At 35.7% G+C, this 27,318-nt stretch overlaps 1 protein-coding gene across 1 annotated transcript in view; it reads right to left on the reverse strand.

Moving 5' to 3' along the window:
- The window catches only part of GAS2 (growth arrest-specific 2), a 175,308-nt gene that overhangs the window by 88,172 nt on the left and 59,818 nt on the right, over positions 1–27,318 (reverse strand). The window contains exons 4-5 of the mRNA XM_006892006.1: positions 26,293–26,434; positions 12,080–12,143 (exon numbers count right to left, since the gene is read on the reverse strand). Of these exons, the coding sequence (XP_006892068.1) occupies positions 12,080–12,143; positions 26,293–26,434 (206 nt within the window). The remainder of the gene's footprint in view (positions 1–12,079; positions 12,144–26,292; positions 26,435–27,318) is intronic.

A 27,318-nucleotide genomic window follows, 5' to 3' on the forward strand; every position in this document is an offset into this window, starting at 1 on the left:
TCTCACATTCCATGTACCAATCACTAGGGTCTGCTTACAGCTGTTCCTCCTTCCTTGTGTTTCCATACTTGATGGTTCTACCTAGGTTGCCCTTTTTGTTAATCTGCGTGTGTTCTGTTGTGCATAGGGTTTTCAGAGGCCTGCTATTTCAGAAGTGGGTGGCCAATCCTTCTTCCAAGACTACTCCGTATATACTTCTTGGTTTCCTCAAATCTACTATGGATACTGATACAAAGGAAAAACACAGTAGCTACCTGATGAGTGGAAAAGTTGTTTATTCACAAAGATTTCAGATCAGATACGGATTTGCTTTCGGGGTGTATTTTGTTTCTAAAATGCAACACGTAATAAAACAGGATGACATTAAATGCACAAAACCACTTCAAAATTTTTTTTTCTAGAACACAAATATTATATGACTTTCAAAGACATTTTTGTTTTGCTTTGTTTTCATTAGCTGCTGTAGAGTTAACTACGACTTATGGGGACCCAATGAACAAAAGAACAGAACCTTGTCTTAGTCTGAGCCATCCTTACTTTGAAAACTTGCACCAACCTGCACCACCCTCATTTTGTAATACACATTCATAACAGTGAACTCTACAGAGCATCTCATGACCTTCCAGAAGTTCTAAGAGTATGTATATGGAGACTTATATATTGTTCTTTCTCGAGGTAGACTTGAACTAAATATACCATTGTTGTGTTGTTGTTATGTACCGTTGAGTCAGAACTGGCCCATAGCTGACCCTCCCACAGATTTTCAGAGGCATTTAATCTCACAGGAGGAGATTACTCATCCTTCTCCTGCAGCGCACCTGGTAGGCCTCGAACCGCGTGCCTTTGGGATTGCAGCACAACTTCTTGCTACTTGGCCACCCCATTAAGTTTCAGTAAATCGCTTTTAACCTCTGAGAGTCTGTTTTCTTTCAAAAAAACAGAGATGTCAATGGCCTATTCAAGGGTTCTAATGTAAGAGTTTTTCCTAGTGAAGCAGTAGGTGAAGAGAGAAGAAAAAATATTAGAAAAGTAAATTTATTGAATATCTTCAATATATCTGACACAGTGAGGAATATTAACATGTTACTTCTGAACTTCAACATTATTTCAATGATTAAATATAAATTATAACTCCTATCTTTTAATATTGTTGCAAGAAATTAGAGAAATTAAGAGTGTTCCCATTCCAAAGAAAGGTGATCAAACAGAGTGTGGAAATTATCGAACAATATCATTAATATTGCATGCAAGCAAGATTTTGTTGAAGATTATCCAAAAACAACTGAAATAGCACATCAGCAGAGAACTGCCAGAAGTGCATGTTGGGTTTAGAAGGGGTGTGGTACTAGGGATAATGTCACTAATGTTAGATGGATCTTGGCTGAAAGCAGAGAGTACCAGAGGAATGTCTACCTGTGTTTCATTGACAATGCAAAGGCATTTGACTGTATGGACCACAGCAAACTGTGGCTGACTCTAAGAATAATGGGAATCCAAGAACACTTAATAGTGCTTATGTGAAACCTGTACTTGGACTAGGAGGCAGTTGTCAGAACTGAGCAAGGAAACACTGTATAGTTCAAAACTGGGAAGAGTGTACACCAGTGATGTGTCCTATCTCCATAACTTTTCAATCTGTATGCAGAACAGATTACCTGGGAGGCTGGGCTCTATGAGAAATGTGGCATCAGGAGGAAGACTCATCAACACTCTGCATTGCACAGATGACTCAACCCTGCTTGCTGAAACTGAAGTGGATATGAAGTGCTTACTGCAGACGGTCAAGACTGCAGCCTTCAATATGCATTGAAGCTCAACATCAAGAAAAAAAAAGATTCTCACCACTGGGACAATTGGCAGCATTGTGATAAATGGTGAAGAGACTGAGATCATAAATAGCTTTAGTTTGCTTGGTTCCACAATCAACGCTCTTGGCACCAGAAGCCAAGAAATGAAAAGACATTTTGCGTTGGGAAAGTGTACTGTCAGAGACCTCTCCAAAGTACTGAAGAGCAATGAGACTAAGGTGTCTCTGATTCAGGTCATGGTCTTTGCAATCATTTGCTATGCATCAGAAAGCTGGAAAATGACAAGGGATAATAGGAAAATTGATGCCTTTGAGCTGTGGTGTTGAAGAAAAGTAGTGAATATACCATAGACTGCTGGGAGAACAAACATTTGTCCTGGAGAGGGTTAAACCAGGCTGCTTCTTGGAAGCAAGGATTCTGAGGCTTAATCTGACATACTTTGGACATGTTGCAAGGAGTTACCAGTCCTTGGAGAGGGACATCATGCTTGGGAGGGAGGAGGGACAGTACAGGAGAGGAAGGCCCTGGATGAGATGGATTGATTCAGTCTTTGCGGTAATGGGGGTAGATGTGTCAGAGACAATAAGATTGGCACAGGACAGAGCAGGGTTTAGGACTGTTGTACATAGGCTGACTATGAGTCACGGGTGACTGAATTGCACATAACAAAAACAACAAAATATTACACTTGTAGAATGTTTTTGCTATATATTGTCTATTAGGGACCAACTTATAGATGACTTTGCAGGGGGTTTTCAGAGGCTATAAATATTACAGAAAGAGATTGTCCATCTTTCTCCAGCAGTGTAGCTGGTGGATTCGAACCATGTGGCTTTAGGTTGGCAGTGCTGCTCCTTACCATTTGGCCGCTAGAGGTCCCTCATGCATGGAATAATCTCTGTCAGAAACACCACCTTTGAAATTATAGTTGCTAAATGGGTGATACAATTGGTTAAGCATTAACTGAAAAATTGCTGGTTCAAGCCCATTCATGATGAACCTATGAGGTAAAACCCAACAATGTGCTTCTGGAAGGTCAGTCTTAAAACTCTATGAGATAGTAACATTTTGCACAGGTGGGGTTACCAGAAGCTGAAATAAACTCACTGGAAACTAACAATAACAACAACAGTATCCAGGGCTGCAAAATCAGGAGAATATAGCATTGAATTGTTAAAGCTTTTGTTCATGTGAATGTATTATACTACCAAGTGAGATAATGTCTCAACCTTCAAAAACTAAAGCCTTATTCTGATGCAAACTACTGTTGTTACCACGGCTGTCCTATCTTTTCCAAAAGAATTTACTATGTTGATGTTGTTGTTGGTAGGTGCCAGCATATTGGCTAGGGCTTTTAAAGATCTCTGCACAACAATAGGAACCATGTTTTTCCTAAATCTGTGCATCTTCATGATTACTGCAGAAAATACGGCAGTGTTTCAACCATCGTTGCTGTTACTCCATCAGTCTTTGAGGATCTTTCTTGGTTGGAAAAGTAGAAATTTACCAAGGGAAAAAAATTTACTATATGCATCCTGTTAAATAGAGTTTCCTAGGTTTATACCATATCAGAAATACTTAAGTGTTAGGATTAAGTCGATGAAATAATAGACTCAGTTTTGCAATCCTTTTAATCTCTCTAGATCTCTTTGGATTATTAGTTCCATTGAGATGTAAAATCTGATTAAGTTTCATTAGAGAATAAAATAAACTTGACTCCAAGGCTCGAGGAATGAAACACATTAGAAGTCACAGCCAATTAAAGTTCAATCATAAAAGAAAATATCATATTTGAAAGCATAAATTAAGCCAAGTGGAAAATATGATTTCATCCATAACTGTCAGTGGATTCATGCCATCTTTAAGGAATATATTGCATAATTTTTCAAGTATTTTTTTTAAAAATTAAGTAAAAAAACCCAACATGCCATTAGAGTAACAACTCATTTTGATCCCTATTCAGTCCAAGGTAAATGGCCTAAATTTTAATAAAAATTGGTAATAAAATTGTACGTAGTCAACTTTGACCTGGAGATAGCCTTCCCCCTCCCCCAATGCTGGAAATTAACTATGCCATTAAACAGAGAAAAATCCGTGCTAGCCTCTAAATCTCTGCTTACATTGGCTTTTGAGTACTTCAAGCTGCCTAAAGTACAGTCAGCCAATCCCAAAATGCACACTGGAATACGATTCATTGACTTCCTGTCTGTCTGGAGTTGTCAACAGGCTGTAAATCATAAAATTCCCCTTGGGTTGGGGGCACACACCTGCGAACCAATTCAAGGATCAAATGGGTCTTTTTCTCTTTTCTGCAAAAGGAAGTTTCATTCTTGTTCCCATGATTAACTCCTTATCACATCATTCTGCTAGTTTATCTATGACATTTTCACAGGACATGCAGCTTTCCATACTTGTCCAACTCCAAGATTATAACATCTTAGAAGAATAAGCTGTTCTCAAATTGAATACAGGTAAAAAAAAAGCTAGCAAAAAGGCAGAACACACATAAACACAAAATCTTTACATATATACACTACAGTGACATGAGATTAAAGGATATTTAAAGATCCATGTGGGGTGGAATGTTTTTTCCTCATAAAACAAAACGCACTGGGGAAAGGTTCTTCTAGTTCATGATTTTATACATGCTTCCAAGAATAGGTCTCCCATTTTCTAGCACATGACATAACTTTTGAGATTGTTCCAAATAAAAACATGGAACCCCCAATCTGTGCTCTAATTTAGAAATTTAACAATTTAGTAGGATATATTTTTCCAGATACTTTGAGCATATTTTCAGGTGAGGTAAAGCCCTGGAGGAGAGCATGTTAGCTCAAAGTAATTGTGCCACTATTGCAAACTGTGGGGTCAGAACTAAGTCATAGCTGATCCTCTAGCAGGATTTCAGAGACGGTAAATTGACTAGGAGGATACTGTCCATAATTCTTGTCTATGGATTGAAACCATATATCTTTGGGTTGGCAATGCAACTCCTTAATTCTAAGTTAACAGAGAAGAGGGTCAGTGAAAAAGAAGATCTTCAACAAACAGGATTGATACAGATGTGGAAGAATGGACTCAAGAATAGTTGAGATTGTGAGAATGGCACAAGACAAAGCTGTGTGTTGCTTGTTTGTGCTGAGTTTGAACAAATCAAACAAAGGACTTCTCAGGCCCACTATACTGGCTTCAAACACAAGAAAAGTCACTGTCATAAAAGCTTTCTCTTCTAACTCACAACAACTTTCCATTGGGTTTCCTCTGAATGGGAGGAGATTGCACATATTTCTAACACAGAGAAGTTGGAGAATTCAAACCACTGAAGATATATGCATGCAGCCTTATGGTTAATAGAAAAACACACTGTGGATTATACCACCAGAGTTCCTCATTAGATTAGAATGTCAAAGAGTGTACCCTTTAATGAGGCATAACAAATTTGAATGAGTTTTTTTTTTTTTAATTTAGGTTGTTTATTTTTCTTTTCAATGAACATCTACAGAGATTTGGGGATTCCATTCATTCATTGTTGCACCCTTCTCCCCACACAAACCCCTCCCCCCCCCATTTGCTCCTCTCCTTGAAAAGCAAAAGATTTATTTTTGTGTCATTAATCATATGATTTAAAGCAAGAGCTGAACAATGACTAGGGAGGATAGAAGGAGAATTGATGACTTTGAGCTGTGGTGCTGGAGAAGAATATTGAATATACCATGGACTTCAGAGAAAATGAAGAGTTTCAACCTGGAGAGGGTTAAATCAAGCTGGTCCTTGGAGGCAAGGATTCTGAAGCTTTGTCTGAAATACCTTGGACATGTTGCAAGGAGGGACTAGCCCTTAGAGAAGAATGTCATGCTTGGGAGGGTGGAGAGACAGCGCAGGAGAAGACGACCCTCAATGAGATGGATTGATTCAGTGACTGGGGTAATGCAGGTTGGTGTGTCAGAGACAGTGAGATTGGCACAGGATATAGCAGGGTTTAGGGCTGTTGTACATAGGGTCGCTGTGAGTCACAGGTGACTCGACAGCACATAACAACAACAACAACAACAACAACAAAGACAGACTTACATGGAAGGAAATTTCACTCATGCAAACACATGTAATAATTTTAGAAATAATTTTAAAAAGAATATTTTGGTTTTTAATATAATTGTCTTTGATCATGTCATAGATTAAAATGAGACACTAAAAATTAAGTATACTTCTTTTGAGTGCCCTTAAATTTTGTCCCAAATCAAGGAAGTACTCAAAACTACAAATCATATAAAAGTCCACTAAGATATTAATTTTGTTATACTTGAATCTAAACATAAGAAGCTCTGGTGGTATATTCTGCAGTGAGTTGCACTATTAACCAATGGTCATGCTTGCTAGTGGTTCAAAGCTAACAGTGGCTCCTTGGGAGAGACATGGGCAATCTTCCACATGCAATTTAATTTTAAATTTTTACTTTTCTCATGAGTGATCTTAATTCTGTAGCCTGTCAAAATACTGAATTCGGAGTGGCTTTCTTTTCAACAATGAAGGTCAGAGCACTGACATTAAAGTGCTCTATGAGGCTCTATTGACCTTTTTTCTGTGTATTTTACTTTTCAGAAGACAAACGTGCGTTTTACATTCAGAAACTGGCAAGCTTTCTGAAATATTAGTTCAGGGATTTCTCCCTCCAATGATGATTGCTCTATTTAGTTGAAAATAAGAGGCAGTTTTACTTGTGAGTACAAACTGTAAGTGGTCACATTTTCCCTTTCCTGAACTCCAAGGAGCCTACCTTCCTCAGGGAGGCTTTGCCAGTGTTCCTGGACAAGAGAACATGGCAGAGACTCAGAAATCATTCTGGAATCATTTGTGATGTTGACTTTTGTAAGATGATATTCATATAATCTTGAGAAATAGATGCTTAGACTCAAATGTAAGACAGTGTCAAATATCAGGGATGCAATAGACAGAACTCACATAATTGTACGGGGACTTCATTAAAACCTGAGCTCAACTATTGTTATTGTGTGTGTGTGCACACAAATTCATGTTTTATTTCATATGAGCTGTTAAATTAGAACCTTGGCTAAAGGTGTTATAACTAAGTTATTTGCAAAATTCACCCAAAAGAGGGAGGGCAGAAGTGAGAAATTTAAGAGTCCATGGAGCCAGGATTGTCAGAGACGGTGAGGTTGGCTCAGTTGGGCCAGGATTCAGAGTTATAATTCATAGAGTTCCTATGAACTATAGTCAACTTGAGGGCACAGAAAAATTACAAAATATATATGTTTAACAAATATGAAGTAAGATTATATCTGGGAGATAAATTTCCCTTTTCTTTAGCTGATGGTTGACAACAGTAAGGATGATGGTCTTTGGATGTATAGGGTTGCTATTTGTAAGAAAACGTAGAACTTCCAGTATTTTTTTAATTATTATTATCATCATATGTGTACAAAGGGAGAAACTGAAATGAAATCGGTACTAACTCAATCTTTTGTATTGGTATTGGACTACTGAACATCATGTTACAGTTCTAAACCCAAACTCAATGGGCTGTCATTGAATCCATTTCAATGCATCACAATCCACCATCAAATTTCCAACACTTAAGAAAGGAGAGCACCTATCCTTCTCTCAAGGAAGGGCTGGTGAATTTGGATTGCTGACCTTTTGATTTGCAAACTGATATACCACCAGGGCTCTTTTCATGCTAAATACTGTTAAGTACTACAGAGTTGACCATGTTTCATAGCAGTCCTATGGACTACAGTACCCTTGCCTTATTCTGTGTTGTCTTCTGGAGCTCTGACATGCTCAAGCCCATTGTTAAAATCACTGTGCCAACTGAAGTCTTTGAAGAGTGTCCATTTTTTTTGCTGATCTTCTGTCTTTCACAGCAGTCTTTTTCCAAAGACCAGTTTCTCCTGAATGCATGCACAAATTATGTGAGAAAAGTTTCACCATTGTTGCCCCTAAGGAGCACTCTGGCTACATTTTCTTCAAGATAGATTTGTTTGGGGGTTTTTTAATGCATGGAATATTCAGTAATCTCAACACCATAATTCAAAAGTCTTCTTGGCTTTCCTTATGCCTTGTCTAACTTTCAGATGCATACAAAGCAAATGCAAATAACTAGAGTTTGCATCAGGACCACAATGGTCATTAAACTGACAGCCTTGTTCTTTAATACTTTGGACAGGTCCTTGCAACAGATTTTCCAATGCAACAAGATTTTTATTTGTTCATGCTACACGTAAAAGTCACGTTAACTCTACATATAATTAATTTGTCTTTCTTAGTGTATGTAGACAAAATAAGAGGCAATTTAAAAAAAATTCTAGATTATAATATAACAATTATTTCAATCAATGATTCGTTTGTGAAATCAGTATTTTTTTTCCCTAAGTTTGTAAAGGTCTCTTTTCTTGGTCATAAAATATGGTCAGAAATGGAACAATTGAGAATCATAATTTTTTTCAATGTGATTCTTCACCTAGTAAGTCATAGGTTTCACAATTACTTTCTTTATTTGAAAGCTCAGATAACTTATTTTATTCTGTTGCCAGTGTTAATTTAAGCCAAATTCAGAGCTAGAGATGCTTCATAAAAAAGTTTCAGCACAAAATTATCCTTTTGGTGATTTTATCATAATTAAAAGTTCAGTTCAACATGAATCTTTACAAGAGATGTTGTTGTTGTTGTTGTTGTTGCTGTTAAGTGTCATTGAGTCACAGACGACTCATAGCGACCCTACGAACCAAAGACCTGAACACTTGTATAATTTTCATCATTTCTCCAAGTTAATAAAGTTTCCGAAGGCAAGTTATTTCAGAAGTGGATGCCACCCGTGCTTCCAAGCTTGTTTTAATCAGAGAGCTCCACCAAATACTGTCCACCCTGGGTAACCATTATCACATTTGATACATCAATCTCACAGCATTTAGCATCACAGCAACCATGAGTTACCTTTCTACAGCAAATGGACAGAGCAGTACTATATCACTTAGAAGAATGTTTGCTTCCAAAACAATTAACAACCAGACCTGAAAGCCGCAGATTTAAAATCACCTATCTTTGTCTTGGTAGTATAACTTTCTATCTACTAGGTCAACAGAGCTCTGTCTAAATTGTTGTTGTTGTTCATTGCCTTCAAATCAAGTACGACTCATAGCGACCCTGAAGCCTTTCTATAACTATCTATATTTATCAAAGTTAATAGTTTCCAGAGGCATGTTGTTTAGGAAGTGGATGTCACTCCTGCTTCCAAATAAAAAACTATACATATAAAAATAAAATTAAATTCAGAATGCTACAAAATAATAGCAATTAAATGGAAGAGAAACTCCTAGCTTTCCACAATTCCTTATTTTCACCTCTATTTCTGTTTTCAAAATCCTAACACTATCTGATTCATATATTTAAATTATTATAGTAAAAAAATTACATTTGGAGTTTTACAATATATTAAAATATTAAAAAACTTTAAATAAATCAATTATTAAACATTTTCTGAAAAATTCTTATTAAGTAGAAAATATACATTGTCTAGCTTCTCTTACGCTAGTATTCCAGTGATGGCAGCTCATTTATTTTTATTTTACTTTGTGTTTTCCTCACAGTGAATAGGCATTGAGCTGCTAAGACAAAGGGAAGGAATTAGAATCCACCAGCTACTCCATGGGGGAAAGATAAACCATCTCCTTTCATGTGACTTATTGTTGTTGTTGTTGTTATGTGCCGTCGAGTAGTTTGTGACTCATAGCAACCCTATGTACAACAGCCCTAAACCGTGCTCTATCCCGTGCCAATCTCACCTCGTGCGCTGTCCCTCTACCCTACCAAGCATGATGTCCCTCTCTAAAGACCTGTCTCTCCTTACAACATGTCCAAAGTATGTCAGGCGAAGTTCCAGAATCCTTGCCTCCAAGGAGCAGCCTGGTTTAACCCTCTCTAGGATGAATCTGTTTGTTTTCTTGGCAGTCCATGGTACATTCACTACTCTTCTCCAGCACCACAGCTCAAAGCATCAATTCTCCTTCTATCCTCCCTAGTCATTGTCCAACTCTCTGATGCATAACAAATGATTGCAAAAACCAAGGCCTATATCAGGCGCACCTTAGTCTCTTGAGTACTTTAGAGAGGTCCCTAACCGCAGTGACTTATAGTCTCTGAAAATTATTTAGAGGGTAGGGTCTTCTATGAGTGGGTTCCAACTTGATGACAATGAGTTTGAATTGAATTGAATATTGCTAATAGAAGGGAACTCTGGTGGTCTAGTGGCGAGAAACTGTGCTGCAATTCCAAAGGCATGTGGTTTGAGGCCACCAGCTGCTCCATGGGAGAAGGATGGGCAGTCTCCTCCTATGCCATTAACTGTCTCTGAAAACCCACTGGAGGGTCAGCTCTGGGTTGATTCAGAATCTATGGTACACAATAACAACACTGTGAATGGAAGTCTCTGAGTGCTGAAACCCATGGCATAGAGACACCAACCAGAGGAAAATAGAATCCTAAATAGTATATTTTGGGGGGGAGACCTGGCAAGGATCTCTTTAGAATTCTAAAGAGCAAAAATGTCAGTGTAAAGACTAAGCTTGTGCAATTGCTTCCTACACACCTGAAAGCTGAATAATGTATAAGGAAAACCAAAGAAGAATTGGTGTTTTTTTGCATTGTTGAAGAAGAGTATTAAACTGTCAAAAGAACAAATATATCTATCTTGGAGGAAAAATTGTAACTTGTGTGCTCCTTAGAGACAAGAATGGTGGAATTTTGTCTTATAACCTTTTGGCATGTTAGCAGAAGGTGTCAATCCTTGGAAAAAAGAATTCTGGGAAAGGTGGAGGGACAGTGAGAGAGGAAGACCCCTCCAGGAAATGGATTGACACAGTCACTATACCAATGGGCTTGAGCATGACAGATAACAGGGAAGGATAAGTCAAGGTTCAGATCTGTTGTTTATAACATCGCCATGAGTCATCATCAGCTAGACAGCACTTACCCACAACCACGTTTTACTAGTTATCCTTCTATTTTTTACAATAATGGTCTTACACAGATGCAATATTTGTCCTTAGGAGACTGAGTTAGTTCACTCAGCATAAGGCTCTCCAATCTCTCCTCCCAAATTATGTAGTATTTTTCAAATTCATTGCAACTCTCACTTCTCTGTTTTATCTTTTCTCATCAATATATGCAAAGGTAAATCTGGACTAGAAAACTTTATAATTAATTCTGAACTGTCAATCGTAAATTAAGATCTTTTCCAAATTTTATTTTTTCATTTCTAGTTCTTGAGCTGCATATGTCAGAGGACAGTTTTATTATCAACAAAATAATACATTTAAAACTTAAAAATAAAGTCTGCTTAGCTAATAAACCCTCTATCTCTGCTTTTTTTGGATCATAGTTTCACTAATTTATTTTTAAGCATTTGTTTTCAAAAGAAAAATATTTTAAATATGGAATTACACAGAGATATAATCTTTTGTCTTCCTTTAATCATAAAATACAAAAAATAGTTTTGAAAACACCTTCCCCAATTCCATTTAAAGATGGAAATGAAAATATGTCAAAGTTAAGATATTGAATGGTGTTAAAATGGGAGAACTTTTAAAATAAGGGGAGAGAGGAAGAGAGAGAGAGAGAGAGAAAGGGGAGGGACAGAGGGAGGGAAGGAAGGAAGGAAGGAAGGAAAGAAAGAAGGGAGAGAAGAGACAAAGAATAGGTATACCTGAAATTTCTACTAAGAAAAAGTATTTTCTACATATAACATCATTTACAAGATCTTATTTCTTCTAGAGAGGACTGGAAGGAGCTCTGGTGTCTTAGTGGTAAACAGTAGCACTACCAACCCAAAGGCACATGGTTCAAATCTACCAGTTATTCCTTAGGACAAAGATAGACAATCTCCTCTCTTGCAATGTACTGTCTCTGAAAACCCACAGGAGGGTCAGCTTTGAGTCAGTTCTGACTTAACAGTACACATTAACAACAAAAAAGACTTCAGGGGAAAGGTATTTGACAAATCTAGACAAACAAAACTAAGTGCATCAAGTGACTAGAACAATAAGATCTTAGTGTCGAGAATATTGGCAGCATACCTTTGTCTAAACAATTGTTCTTTAAATTCTTATCCTCATCATATTTGGATGAGCAAGCTTCTGTCCACTAAGGTTAAGTTTCAACAATAAAGAGCCAATGACATTAAGTATCAACAACACAAAGCCATTGCTTGGATGCTGAGATGATCTAGGTTCCTCTATAGTTTCAGTAGTGTGACCTACCTGGCTGCAATCCGGCCAAGCTCTAACAAACAGAGACACACTTCTCTGGGCTGCTTGTGGAGGACTGAAAGACAAGACAGAGGAGGCACTTTTACAATAGGAAAGACTCCAGTGCATCTCAACAGTGAACAGGCTTGCAGATGATTCGCATTCCTCATGCTCACAGCACATGGACCAGTCTACACACTTTTCCATTTTGACATTCACAGAAACCATACTATACCAACAGTGTACTTAGCGCTACTAAAGTCTTCAAGCACCTTTGCCTAACTTTTCCCAGAAGCTATTAGTCTATGAACACCTCAGCTATTAGTCTCTGAACATCTCAGCCTGAAAAGATGTTCTTCAATTAATTAATTATCTCAAGTCAATTTTGGAAATACATGTAGCTGTAATTATGAGGTAGACTTGACATGCTTAAAAATACACATACACAGGACTCACAGGGGGAAAAGGGACTAGTTTTTAAAAGTCTTGGTTCTACTTCAATCAATAATTTTAGCAGTAATAATAAGGAAAATTATTATTCCATATTCTCTAAATAATAATGAATATCAAATGATACACAAATTTTATTTTCTCTCCTAATCAAATCTGATAATTTAGAGAGAAAAAAAAATCCCCTTATATTAAGTGGTCAATATGTACCAATTTACTGCCAGTAAGATTTGCTGGGCTATGCTTTATTGAACTTTCTATTTTAAAAGAAATAGTTTGATAGAAAAGTTTTCTATTTTGATAGGAAGTTCAATAAGGCAGAGCCCAGCAAATTCTACTGGCAGTAGTCAGAGACTTCTTCAGAGCACTGAAGACCAACAATGTCCGTATAGACACAAAGGTGCACTTGAAATAGCCTCTAATCTTTTCAGCTGCTTGCTATACATGTAAGAGCTGATCAATGGATGACTAAGAATGACAGAAGAAGAGGAAGAATTGATGCCTTTGAGTTACAGTGCTACAGAAGAGTATTGAACATATTACAGACTTCCAAGATAACAAGTCTGCCCTGGAGAAAGTGAAACCATTTTGTTCCTAGGAGATAAGAATTTTGAAGCTCTTTCTCACATATCTTAGGTGTACTACCAGGAGCAATCAGTCATGGAGAAGGACATCATACTCAGAAACAGAGGGTCAGTATTTGGAGGAGATGGATTAACACAGAGACTGTGGCAGTGGGGAGAAGTTTGTCAGAAATGGTGAGATGGACTCAGGCTAGAGCAGGTTTCAGAGCTATTGTTCATAGGGTCACTTTGAGTCATAGTTAACTTGATGACACAGAACAACAACAATCATATAATCATATAATTTAATAAATGTTCTACTTTTAACTTTAACCAAATTAATTATGTTGATAAATTCTACTTGTATTTGTTAAATTTATCAGAGGAAAATAGGATGCTTCAAACATTCTCTTTCTTAAGCAGGATTGTTGTTTTTGTGTTCTGTTGAATCAGAACTGACCCATAGTTAACCCTCCAGCAGGTTTTGAGAGGCAGTTAATCACATGGGAGGAGATTGTCCAACCTTCTCTGTGGAGCAGCTGGTTGATTTGGACCATGTTCCTTCAATATTGCAGTGCAGATTCTTACATGAGGTCACTAGAGTTCCCTTAAGTAAAATAGCGAATTTTTTTCAGTTCTTTTAAGGTGTTTTTTTTTTAATATTAGTGAAATTTTAAAAATACTAATGACACAAATTTTGGGAAATATTATTTAAGTTAGTACAATGTTAATATTCAAATTAATAAAGATACAATATTAACCCACTATGGATCGGTTCTGACTTTACAGTATACAACAACAACAACAATAAATGAAGATACTAGCTTATTGGTAAATTGAAGAAATAATTACTATAATGCTATAGTTCTTCAATATAACATTGATAATGATTCCATTTTCTAACACTATGTTAGTATTTTAATTTAAATATTAGATTTCTTCTCTCTACAGATTGTGGTGATCTCAATATTTAACCATGATACCACAATAAAATTCTGGAAAAGTAGAGTGTAAACAGAATAATTTCACTTGAAAAATAAAAAGCATATCACTTTATTTGATTAAAACAGATAAAACACTACTAGTAAATGCTTTTAAAATGCTGTTTTTAAAGCTTTAAATTGAAATTCTACTTACATCTGCAATTCTCATTGATGTTGTGTTGTTGATTGCCTTCAAGTCGAGCACGACTCATAGCAACCTTTTGAACAAAAGTCCTGAAGCCCTTCTACAACTTTCGACATTTATCAAAGTTCATAGAGTTTCCGGAGGCATGTTATTTAGGAAGTGGATACCACTCCTCTTTCCAATTAGAATAGACTATATTGGAAAATACAAATGAGAGAATATTTCCATTCTCAGGAATAGAAATTTTAGGTTCAGTGGGTCTTCAGTGAATTTTCACAAAACTTTAACAGATAATACTTAAATTACTCTAACTAAAATGACTCATTTTTTCCTTCCAATTTTAAAAGTACTATTATTTGAGTTAGGGAGCCTTTAAGGGCTACCCCTTAAAATTCTGAGCTGCTAATCAAAAAGTAGAGGTTCGGATTCAGTAATGACTCCATGGCAGAAAGTCAAAAGCAAATTTATAATAATGTGGTGGTTTTGTTTGGGTTTTTAAATTAATTGACTATGTCTAGGAGGATATAAACTTTAAATCAACTTCAGTGCAATGAAATACATGGACTATAAAACTATATAGGCATTAATTTCAAAGAGAGAGCAGTAACAAACTCACACACATGCACAAAACCCATAATACACAAAAAGTAAAAGATGAAACTCTTATCTTCTAGTCTGAAGATCAATTTCTACTGATTTGAGTTTTCACATTATCCATGGTACAAGACAAAAAGATTTTTAAGAGAAAGGGACTCCGTAAAATCTCAACAACATTTCAGGGCCTGTTAGTAGCTTCATCTTAAGAAGGAGCTGTGTGAAGCAAGTGTCGAAGCTCCAGGAGTCCTGGATAAAACTGCATCTATTTCTTGATGAAAACATGAAATTTATTCATGAAGAGAAACAATAGCAGGATGTACAGAAAATAACCAACCATAAACCGCAACACCTGACACACATATAAATGTTTGTTTTTTTTTCAAACTAACTTATTGTACATATTCTGAGAACTCTGTGAGCCTCGGCCTGTTGTTGTCAGGTGACATCAAGTTGCATACACCTCATACTGAGCCTCGAACAACAGAACTGACCTTTGCCCTGCCCTCACCATCTCAGATGTGCTCAAGCCCATTGTCGCGATCACTGCGTCCATCCATCTTTTTGGTGGTATTTTTCTCTTTCTCTGAGCCTCCACATTTTCTATTATGGTGTCTTTTTCCAAGAATTGACCCTTTCTGACAACATGCCCAGAGTATGTGAGGTGAAGTTTCACTACCATCCTTGCTTCTCAGGAGCACCCTGATTGCATTTTATTTTAAGCCTTGGTGTGCAAATATTACAAGTTATTCATTCTGAAAAAAAGAAAAGGCAATTCTTTCTTTTCATTTACAAATATTATATATGAGTGATATTTAGGATACATTATTCATTTAAGATAGGTTTTATAGACCAAAACTTGAATGCTGACTTTAAAATGGATTTGTGAAGAGAGGCTTTCAGAAAATTCAAGATTCTGTATGAGTTTCTATGCTGTCTGCTCTATATCCACTAATAGAATTTAAGACAAATGAACTGCTTCCTTTTAGGATGCTCATAGGAAACTGCTAAGGTGAAAACAGACTATGTTGTTTTCTTGGAAAACATATCATGTACAAATCAATAAAATACCTTCTAGACAAAAATATATGGACTGGAATGTTTTTAAAATATTGAACAAATCATCTCTGGCATATAATGAACAACAAAAAAAAATCAATATCTGGTGGTTACTAATCAATGAGTAAAATGATATTAGAGACATGCAAGTTCCATAGAGTGTAGTTGTATACCATTGAGTCAGAACTGACCCATAGGTGACCTTCCAGTGGGTCTTCAGCAGCAGTAAATTGCACAGGAATAGATTGTCTATTTTTCTCCTGCAGAACAACTAACTGGCAATTTGAACTATGTGCCTCTGGGATGGCAGGACAGCTCCTTACCACTATGTAGTGGTAAAAGTGGTGGTGACTATGAATAAATTGCATAAAGACTAAAATTTTGTGTATCATTTTCACATACTGCAAGACCTAAAATTACTTAGTTCAAATTTTAATTGCAATGGCAAACACTTTATTGCTGTAAACTCAAATTCCAAGAGAACGAACAGGTACATCCTGAAGAAGGTGTAACCAGGCTGTTCCTTGGAGGCAAAGATTTTGAAACATCTTCTCACATACTTTAGGCATACTGCCAAGAGGTACCAGCCCTTGGAGACGGACATCATGCTTGGGAGGGTGGAGGGACAGCATAGGTGAGGAAGACCCTGGATGAGATGGATTGACTTAGTGACTGGGGTAATGGGAGTAGATGTGTCAGAGACAATGAAGTTGGGTCATTGAATATAGGGTCTCTAGGAGTCACAAGCAATTCAAAGACACATAACAACATTTATAAACAAGAGGTGACACTGATCTGACACTAAAGGTGGTGCTAAACTATCATTCATAGATGGAAATGGTATAACAGTCATTTATATCTAGGTGTGAATGTTACCTCTGCCACTTGGTAATTGTGTTGTTTTGTGAAGTTGCTTTCTAAAACTTCAGATTTGAAGGGAAAACAGTACCTTCTTCAAATATTGTTGTGAAGATTAAACAAAATAATACTGTTTTTTGTAGTACAGTGCTTTGTACATTATAAAAAATTACCCAGTGCTTCAGTATTATTGTTGTTATCTAAAACATCATCTTCATTTAATTTAGTAAATTAACATTCATATACTTAATTGTATTTCTATAAGCATTTTTGTGTATCTATGTTGTGTCAGTTGCTATATACCCAATGGTGGAAAATATCCTGGACTAAAAATACTATTCTATTTGGACTTAGAATGTCCCTCGTATAATATTTTTCTTATTATTTTAGTGACAGTATATTTTAACCTTATCATATTTCAGACCAAGGAGGTCAATATGGCCATCAAAGGAAGATAAAAATAAGGCAGATACATTTTGTGTTAAGTAGAATTTTCATATAACAATCTCATTAGAAAATGTATATTTTTTTGAAATGTTAACCATCTCTTGCCATTGATTTTTCTCTTTCTAAAAAAAATATAATTTATATATCATAGATACTAAATTAAACTCATCAATTATTATTTAAATTTACCAGAATTCCACTAAAACAAACAAACCAAAAATACTACCTAATGCGGCTTGGTGAGTTCTGGTGGTCCAGTAGTGGTAAGAAGCTGTGTTGCAATCCTGAAGACATAGGGTTTGAATTCACGAGCTGCTTCACAGCAGAAGGATGAGCAATCTCCTCCCATCCTATTTATAGCCTCTAAAATCCCACTGGAGTGATCTCATTTCCATTGGCAATCTGATAGGTTATTCAATTTGTCATCAACAGTAATTACGTTGCAAAATATTTTCTCATTGGAGGCTTCATTTGAAATAATCGAGGCTAACTAAAAGAAAAGCATAATGCAGAATACCTCCAGAAAAAGTAACACAGACCCCTATTCAAAAAACTATGTGGCAAAAAATCACTCTAATGTCTTACACTTTAAAATCTCATGGATGTCAAATGTCAATTGGAATGCTGTGAACTCCCACAATAGAAAATGAGAATTATTAAATAGGTACTTTCAAAATCACAAAATCTATAGTGATAAACTCCATTAGTCCTTGAATGTACAGTGTAGCTAAAGCATTTAACACATGGGCAATGAAATGAAAGCAGACACTTGTCTTATCGTTTTTCTTTTTGTGTAATTCAGTCACCTATTGCTGTCAATTCAAATTCATAGGTATGCTCTAGTGGGTTTTTAAGAGACTATAAATTGCCCTCCTTTCTCCTTCAGAGCTGCTGGTGGATTCAAACTTCGTCTTTGGGTTGTAAGCACTACTCCGTATTGGCTATGCCATTAGAAGCTAAAATATTTATAGTGTTGTTGTTGTGTACCATCAAGTCAGAACCAACCCATAGCTGACCCTCCAGTGGATTTTCAGAGGCAGTTAATCACATTAGAGGAGACTGCCCATCTTTCTCTCACGGAGCCTCAGGTGGGTTTGAACTGCATGCTTGGGGATTGCAGCACAGCTTCCTGCCACTAGGCCACCAGAGTTCCCTCAATATTTTATTAGCCTTAAAATATTTAAACAGTTTGTATTTAGTAAGAAATTAGAAATACATATTTTCTGGGCTGAATAAAAAAAAAGATAAATAATTAGCATTTCCTTTTTTCCAGAATCAAGAATATTCATCCATTCATTGGCACTGAATCAGAAATGACTCAGTGCTGACCCTCCAGAAGATTTTCCAAGGCTGCAAATCACACAGGAGGAAACTGCCCATCTTTCTCCCGTGGAGCTGCTAGGTAATTTGAACCACAAGAGACATGGAGTCTTTGGGTTAGCACCTTGCTATGGGCTTTACCACCAAATCTCCCTAAAGATCTTGAAGATGTTATTAATTCATGTTATTTTGATAACAATAAATATTAATTATGATTGCTATGTCTATATATCTAAAATATTTAAACATGTGCTTTGGCAAATGAAATGTGTTTTACAAATGTGAGAGGTGGCAGTGATGAAGGGAAAGAAAATAATTATCTGAATTACCCCTTTATAAGAATGAGGAAGATTCTCCCCTGTCAGAACTATTAGATACAAAAGAAGAATCTTATAAGCTAATGATGTGTGTGTATGTGTGTGTGTGTGTGTGTGTGTGTGTGTGAGAGAGAGAGAGAGAGAGAGCATGTGAGAAAGAGAGAGAATGTAATCCAAATTTCTCAGAATGGATAGTAAAAATGATTTAAAATATTATATGGTGTCCATAGAAATAATATAAACATGGGAAATGAAAAATGTACAGAAGGAATATGGTTAATTGCCTGTGCCACTAACTTGATAATCTTCAGCACCCAGCAATATTTGCATCTAAGTAAAGCACATTGAATTGATTAAGTCATTACTATTAAAATCAATAATCAAAGGCAAAACTATTTTCTAACTTGGTTTTATTTTTTTTATATCTTACTTGGGATAATCATAGAAATTTCTAAAGTAACCCCGAAGTGCAAACATCTGTAACAACAGTACGACTTTTATAAGCAAGTGGATCTGATTACTAGTCTCAGCTGAGTACTTCAGAAGCTGTGTCATATTGGGGAATTGATTTAAATGCTCCTTGTCTCCAGGTGGGTTTATTTCCCTCCATGAAATGATGGAGGTTTGAAGAGTAGATTTAGTGAAGTATGCAAGCTGTTTACCTACTATTTAGTAAGCATATTATTAAAGATCCAGCAAAACTCTAACCCCGTCCACTTTCCTCTCTACACCCGGAGTGCCAAGTCCTTCATCGACCTACCATCTCAGTAAGAAATTTAGCTATTTCAATCAGTTTTAATACTGTTCTCACTCACATTTATACTGGCATAGACAAAATGGCTAAATTTGGAAAGAATTACTTGAGTTTAAAAGTAAAAAGCTAATGGAGATGCCAACAAAGTAAGTACTTTAAAAGAACAGATGTTACAAAACAAACAAAAGAGAAAGTCTGAAATAAAGCATTCCCTGGAGAGAAATAAAATGTATAAAAATAACCCTGAACTGAATGAGTGCCCTGAAATGATTATTTTACAAGTGTTCTAATAAAAAGTAGGAGTTTCCTTCCCCACAAACACAGAAATACACTGCAGTCCACAACAGTAACAACCACAGCTAAGGGATGACTTTTACTAATTGCTTGAAGACAAACAGAGAATCTTTTTCTGATGCAACAGATGACTTTCAAGTATTAAATTGAAAATTCACAATTCTTCTGGACTTTTTTTGAAAAATATCAAATATGTATAATATGACAAAAACAAATAAACACCGTCAATAGGAGCAGGTAGATGTGGTTCCCTCTGAGGCAAACCATGCTGACCAAAGTTAGAACAACAACCATACCCAGTCCAGTTGTCACAGAGTGTGTGTCAATTCATGACACCCACCATTTGGGTTTCTGCGGGTATAAATCTCACTGGGAGGAGACTCCCCAGGGAGAGGCTGATGAATTTGAACTGTCAACCTTTTAGTTAGCAGCTCAGACATTATATACATTGCCACCAGTGTTTTTAAATAGAACAAAGAGATCTCGGAAAACTGTGCTCAGAATGCTGCATCAAAATAAGACAGACTCACACACAAAACACAAAGACAGAAAACAAAAATAAAAAGTAAAGTGCTATTCAAACAAATGACACACATTCACATGCTAGCACAGTATATAGCAAACCCTTTATTTTTTTTGCTGTGTAGATTCTTTCTCAGAGAAATAGGTGGAGAATAGTCACTGGCCTCCAAATCCTACAATCAGCCAACAACATAATGATATTGACACAACTACAGCAAGCAAAAAAAGTGCATTTTTAAAGATCCTTCCCCTTTTGAATTCCAATTCTTAAACTTACCCAAAATGTGTACAAATAAAGCAAAATAAACAACTTCCTGAAAAGGAATTAAATTCACATGATAATTTATAAATTCAATTAACATGATAATTTAGAAATTGACATGCCAATACAAATTATATAGTACACTTCAATACAAAAATAACATCAATTTAAGGAGATAGTTTCTTTTATAGCATAGATATGAAGTGATTAATCTTTTAAAATTACTAAACACACTTAAGATTTTTGACTGACACGTTCTAAAGCTTTCCTCTCTCTGTGAAATTAAAAACAGAAATGCCTTCATACATAGAGACTTTTAGTTTTTCTTTTCTTTACTCCACCATCCAAAGAATATTCATTTCCTTTGAAAAATTATTTTGGGATATTTTATCATCAGATGGAAAAATTGCATGTTTTTATATTGAAAATAGCATTAGCTTTCATCTTTTGAATCTAAAGTACACTCCTAAATAGGAAGAAAACTAATGAAACTAGTTATTATTCTTAATAAATCAGAGACACGAAAAGAAAACTTCATCCAGTCATTGATTTATATATCATCAGGGAGTAGGGGTGAACATTATATGTAGATCTTAGGGTGTGCTTCACAGAACATACAAAGATCTATGCCATCTGTTACCACAGCAGCACACAGTTCTAGAACCACCTGAAATATTGGTGTTTATCTGAATCATAGTATAAGTCTTTCTTTTATGCTAATGTACTAAATCTTATGTCACAAAATAATTTCCTATGCAGACCTGTCTCAATTACATTAAGTAAACTGGAAATCTCCATTTTTTTCCAGATCATAGGTCACACCTGCTAACACCCTAAAGTATATTAGATAATTGAAGGAGAGAATTGAACATCACTGGCAGCCTAGTTGCTATTTTTAAAATTTATGATTCTGAATATTTTATTATTATATACTAGATAGAGATGTGTTAGGAGTGGCATCCACTTCCGAAACAGCATGCCTCTGGAAACTCTGTGAACTTTGATAAATGGCCATGGTTATGGAAGGAATTCAGGCCTTTTGTTCATATTCGTAGGGTCACTATGAGTCGTGCTCAACTCAACTACAATTATCATTATCATCATCAACAACAACATTCACCTTATATTCATTGTGTAAAATATTGTCCCATATTCTTAAAGAGTCTTCCAGACACTATGCCGAAAAAAGTCAACTAAAGAATCAGAGACCTAGGGGAAAGCCACAAACCATAAAGATTATCAGAAACAATATGGCACCAAACTTAGAAGGCTTAGCCTATGGTATAAATAGGCTGGCAAATACAGCCAGAAATGCACAATTGTTAGGTAAGGATAACACTGATGAATGGGACTTTCCAAAAGTTAAGTCCCAAGGTGCATGAAAAACTTTATCCAATAGGGTGAAAATAAATAAAATATATTCTTAAAATTTAAAAAACAAAAAGAGTCTTCCAGAATATTATTTCTGGTGGGCATTTATAGTAAGTATAATTTATGAAAGCTACCTTAAAGTGTCATAAATTGTATTTATTTCCATTTTATTTTATGTAAGAAAATATGTTCTTTGACACCCCAGTATATTAATATTTATGCCTACTTCCTTCAGATAAACTCTCAGAAGTGGATCGAAATATATAAAAACTTCTGAAGACTTTGTTTTATAACATCTGACTACCCTTCAAAAGATAGTTCAATTTCTGCTTTCCTTCAACAAGTTTTAGAAGACTCTATATTTCCATACCTTTACAAACACTAAATATACAGTTTGCTCAATCTTTGCTTATTCAGCGTATGACAAAAGATACATAATGATTTTATTTGCATTTTTATTATACTTAAAGTATCTAACTCCTATTTATTGGTTTTCTATCACCTTTTTGTGCCGGCTGTTTACCTTGGTCCCATGTTAATTTTGGAAACAGTTACATTTTTATTCAGAATATAATTAATTTGTGGTATGAGAGCTGATATTTCACAGAGGAAAATGATCTCTCAAAAATTCCCTAGCAGAGTGTGATCGTATCATGTGGCATAGAGAGTTAGTCTGCCAGGAATGAAAAAAAAAGGCAAGAAAGCAGAAGTGTAAGAAATAGTTGCAATCCATACTTCTCAACCTCAACACATCTTCCCTAACCCAACTGTGATTTCTTGCCATTAGGTGTGGTGGAAAGAGAACAGACTGAGTGAGCTGTAAATCAAGATCTGCTCACACATCTTTGTACATAAAAGCCCTGTAGCATATCAGATGTCACCAAGATAAGGATGCTTTATTCAAGCAAAGACCTTTTGAGCAGCTAAAAACAGAAGCCTCTTGATACACACCCAGCACAGTGATCTACTTTATCAGTCATTCAAACAGATTTCCCCCCTTCATCAGGGCATCTTTTCATTTTATTTGCTGTTCAAAACACTAGGACACAAAGGATGCTCTTCATCTTGTGTGCCACTGAAATGAAATCTTGAGGTAGGAAGAAAAAAAAAAGAAAAACCTTGCCCTAAATTCCCTCTCAAAAGTGAAGTGTGAAAAGACTTCCAGCAGAGTACACAGGGTTATTGTTACAAAAAAGTCCATTCCGCAACTGCAGAGTTCAAGGCCATCAGCAGCAAGGACTCAGTTGTTTCATCACCCACATTGAATTTAAAAAAAAAAAAAAAATCCAAGGAGAAAGGTTCCACTTGGGGAAATGCAATTTCGTATTTCCCCCCTTCTTGAGTAGCATTAACATAAATGGGCACAGATGCTTCCTTCTTCTGAATAATCCTAAAGTCAATATTTATTCCCGTTTGTCTCCCAGTGTTTCTTACATATCACCATATGTCCTATTCCAGGCAGAAGAATGTCCTATTTCAAGAAGGAGAAATTTAAGATGTACCATTTTTCACTGAGCACAAAAATGGAAAATCTAACTGATTTAGTTTACTATTGAAAAGATTAAAATGCTTTAAAATTTTGTATATTCATGAAACTTCTTACTAAACTTTCTTGGACATAAAATACATTTTATTTGCAAGTTGTTAGCTGAGTTAGAATTTAAAGAATAATCATAAAGTTTTTTTTTCTTTTGTAAAATAGTCAATAGCTGTTATGTGTAAACAAAGAGCTCTGTCTTTTCATGATCCCAATTTTGTTATTGTTATTGATTTTTTTTTAAAAGTGGAGAATTAGCTCAATTAAAAATTCACCTTGGTATAAGTTTCTGTGCTATGAGGTACGTGTTTATAAGAGAAAGTCATTACTATGTAAATTTCCTTAGGGTTTATTGTTTTAAGACACATATAATATTTATCAGAAAAATGTGGTTTTCAAAATGCACACAATTTGCATTCAAGAATGTGGAAACCTTGAGATATAGTGATATATACTCCAGAAAAAAAAATTATGCTGCATTTAGTCTTCTTAGAGGCCACTTGAAAATTTTATTAGTTCAAGTAACAGAATTCACTGTAAGCAAGCCAAGAACAGGACTGCATTATATTCATAGCTCCCAGTAAGGCACTTGCCCTGAAATACCCAGTCAGAAAAGAAAATCTTTTTAAATGAATACTTATACAATGGATAATCTAAGTAATTAACAAAAAGAGGAGTCCTCACTTATTTGGCAAATACCATGGCATTCCAGAACCGTAAATCATGGCATTACCTGTCCACATATACTAAGTATAATTAACCGTGATTGATATTTTATTACATTACTATATACATCAAATGGAGGAAGATAGACAATCTACTCCCATATTATTTACTACCTCTGAAAATCCACTGGAGGGACAGCTATGGGTAGATCCAACTCAACAGAACACAATGTATCTATCTGTCTATCTATCTATCTATCTATCTATCTATCTATCTATCTATCTATCATCCATCAATCCCATAGGATACATATGAAATTTTTCATGCTTTTACCCACCAATAATTTCTCCCTCTCTCTTCCTAGAATCTTCAACTGGCATAATTGACTACAAAAGTGAAAGTTAAAATCTAGTAGTGAAATCCATCTCGTCTCTTTGTCAATGAGGTGGGACCAACTCTTGATGAATCTTTCAGTGAGTTTTCAGAGGTTGTAAAGCACAGAGAGCTTATCCCTCTATCAACCATGGAATGCTGAGCGAAAGCTACCTGCCTTTGGGCAACTAACTCCCTGTTGGCTTGGCCAACAGAGCTCCTGTAGTAAAACTACTTGTGGGGGAAAAAAGCAACTGAAAAAGGCATCTTATACATGTGCTGCTCCCTAGAAAAGATATTTCCTTTTGTTTGAGAAAATGGTAAAAACTATTAACACTTATTTATATATAACGAACATTGAGACTGGCTCAGGATACGGCAGGCTTCAGAGCTGTTGTACATAGGGTTGCTATGACTAGCAGTTGACTTGATGGCACATCACAACAACAAAAACACACTATTGTAAAAAGCTTAAAACTATTAACCTAATTTCTTTTTCATTCAGGTAGAATTGGTCTTTCAGTATAAATTCACACTAGTGGCTTCTCTGCTGAGAGAATTCTTGGAAATTTGATAGCAGTCTTTTGTAACACATCAATTGCTCTTACAACAAATACAAATTTCCTTCAGCATCCAAAATGAGTAAGATTTCAGTTGTTCCCATCAATTTCCTAGGTTCAGTTTGGGAACTCAGTCTTTTGGAGCCTGGGAGTAAAGAATATTCTGTATGTTTGGAAGGTAATGTCTATATTTATTCTCCCTAAAGGATGGCCTGCTTATTTAAACATTAATATTTGATATGATAAGGTTTTATAAATTGATTTTTTTAAAAAACTTCAAGCTAAAGAACAAAAATTTTCTTTTCTTGAAATGCCTTTGCCTCTGTGTTCCCTTTTACTCAAATGAGACTTTAATTATTTTCCACTACAGAATTACAGAAATTGTATATATTTTCTATAATAGAATTGAGGGGTACAGGAGCTTTGACCATTCAAGCCTAGGATATCAAGTAATGTCAAAACACTGAATATGTTAACATATTACTATATGTTAAAATATCAAAAATTATAACCTCTCAAAAGTTATAGAAGCTCACTCAAAATCTGAAAGTAGATCTCAAAAAATTTAATCAGGAAAAAAATAAAACCAACAACAAAAAACTATATAATTTTCTGAGTAGGACTAGCCATTCAGTGTCTTTAATTTCATTACCTTCAATCATCTCAACATCATACATGACCGATTATTAAGACATTAAAAAATAGCTGTACAAGTAGATAAAGGAAGTGCAGTTTCAACAAGATCAAGTGTACAGAATATGGTGTTTCCATATATTTACAGAGGTACTTCTCTCTATGAGGGAAGCACATAGCCACCCACCTAATTCAAGTCAGAATCCGGGGTGACTTTTTCCCCCACAGGTTTTCCAAATAGCCCATTGATGGCCCTCATTTTTAGATTATAAAATTTGCCTTACTTCTGCTATTATTGAATCTACAGTGTGACCAGTAATAACAGGGAAGGTATTTTTTTTATACTTTTAAAGGGTTATGTTTACAAGTCTAAAACTTTGCAACAAACTTAGCTTTTTTTCTTAATGAGTCATAGGATAATATCATATTAAAAATGTTAGTTTTGAGAGTTATACTGATGATAATGTAGTAATCATTCTAAATGCTTTGTCACTTAAAATCATGAAGGAAATACATACCCAAACCTTCCGATTCAAATAGGCATGTTTCATCCACACCCAAATCTCTGCACCAGGATAAGAAATTTGCTGTATTGTCTCTGGCAAAAAAGGAGCCTGGTGGTGCACTGGCTTTGCATGGAATCTTCTTCAAGGGCAGACTCTGAAAAATGAGGAGATCTCATTCTGGTGGAATATCTGGCAAAGTTATCATAGCAGTGCATATTAAATATACATCTATGCTTGCAAAAAGGTACATTATAATGTCCTCATATGAAACAAATAGGTCTATGATATATAACCAGGAAGGAAATTAATAGACTTAACAATGAAATTCTGTTCATGCAAACACCCTTGCATTTTACGTATCTACTCATAAATATATTCATAAAAATCCCTTTGCTGTCTCAGAATGCCTCCATTTCTATTTTAATTTCCTGTCAATTATTTCTTTTCTGAGCTTATTTTTTCATCTAAGCAGGCTTGTGGTATGTCTCAAAAAGTATTTATAAGGGAGTTTCTCATTTGAGGGAGAAAAATGTAGAAAATATTAATATCATACATGAAAATATGATTCACACTCTCGTATTTTGTGTGTACATGTACCCATCCCATAAAAATTATGCATAATTACTAGTCCAAAGTGAACATCAGAATTATCTGATTATAGAAATTTTCATTACAAATACTAAGAAAGAGAGATATTAGAAAGCTTTTAACAATATCCATATTCTTCCCCTACGGACCATCTCCTTATCTGACATTTGCACTAATGACAACTGTAAAGAATCTATTGTTGTTGTTTGTTGTTGTTATGTGCCGTCGAGTCGTTTCCGACTCATAGCGAACCTATGCACAACAGCTCTAAACCCTGCTCTATCCTGTGCCAACCGCACCTCCTCTGACACACCCATCCCAATTACCCCAGTCACCTAATCAATCCATCTCATAGAGGGTCCTCCCCTCCTGCGCTGTCCCTCCACCCTCCCAAGCATGATGTCCCTCTCCAAGGACCCGTCCCTCCTGGCAACATGTCCAAACTATGAC

The sequence above is a fragment of the Elephantulus edwardii genome, unplaced genomic scaffold (assembly GCF_000299155.1).
Source record: "Elephantulus edwardii isolate Elephantulus edwardi_28Jun2011 unplaced genomic scaffold, EleEdw1.0 scaffold00109, whole genome shotgun sequence".
NCBI lineage: Eukaryota > Metazoa > Chordata > Mammalia > Macroscelidea > Macroscelididae > Elephantulus > Elephantulus edwardii.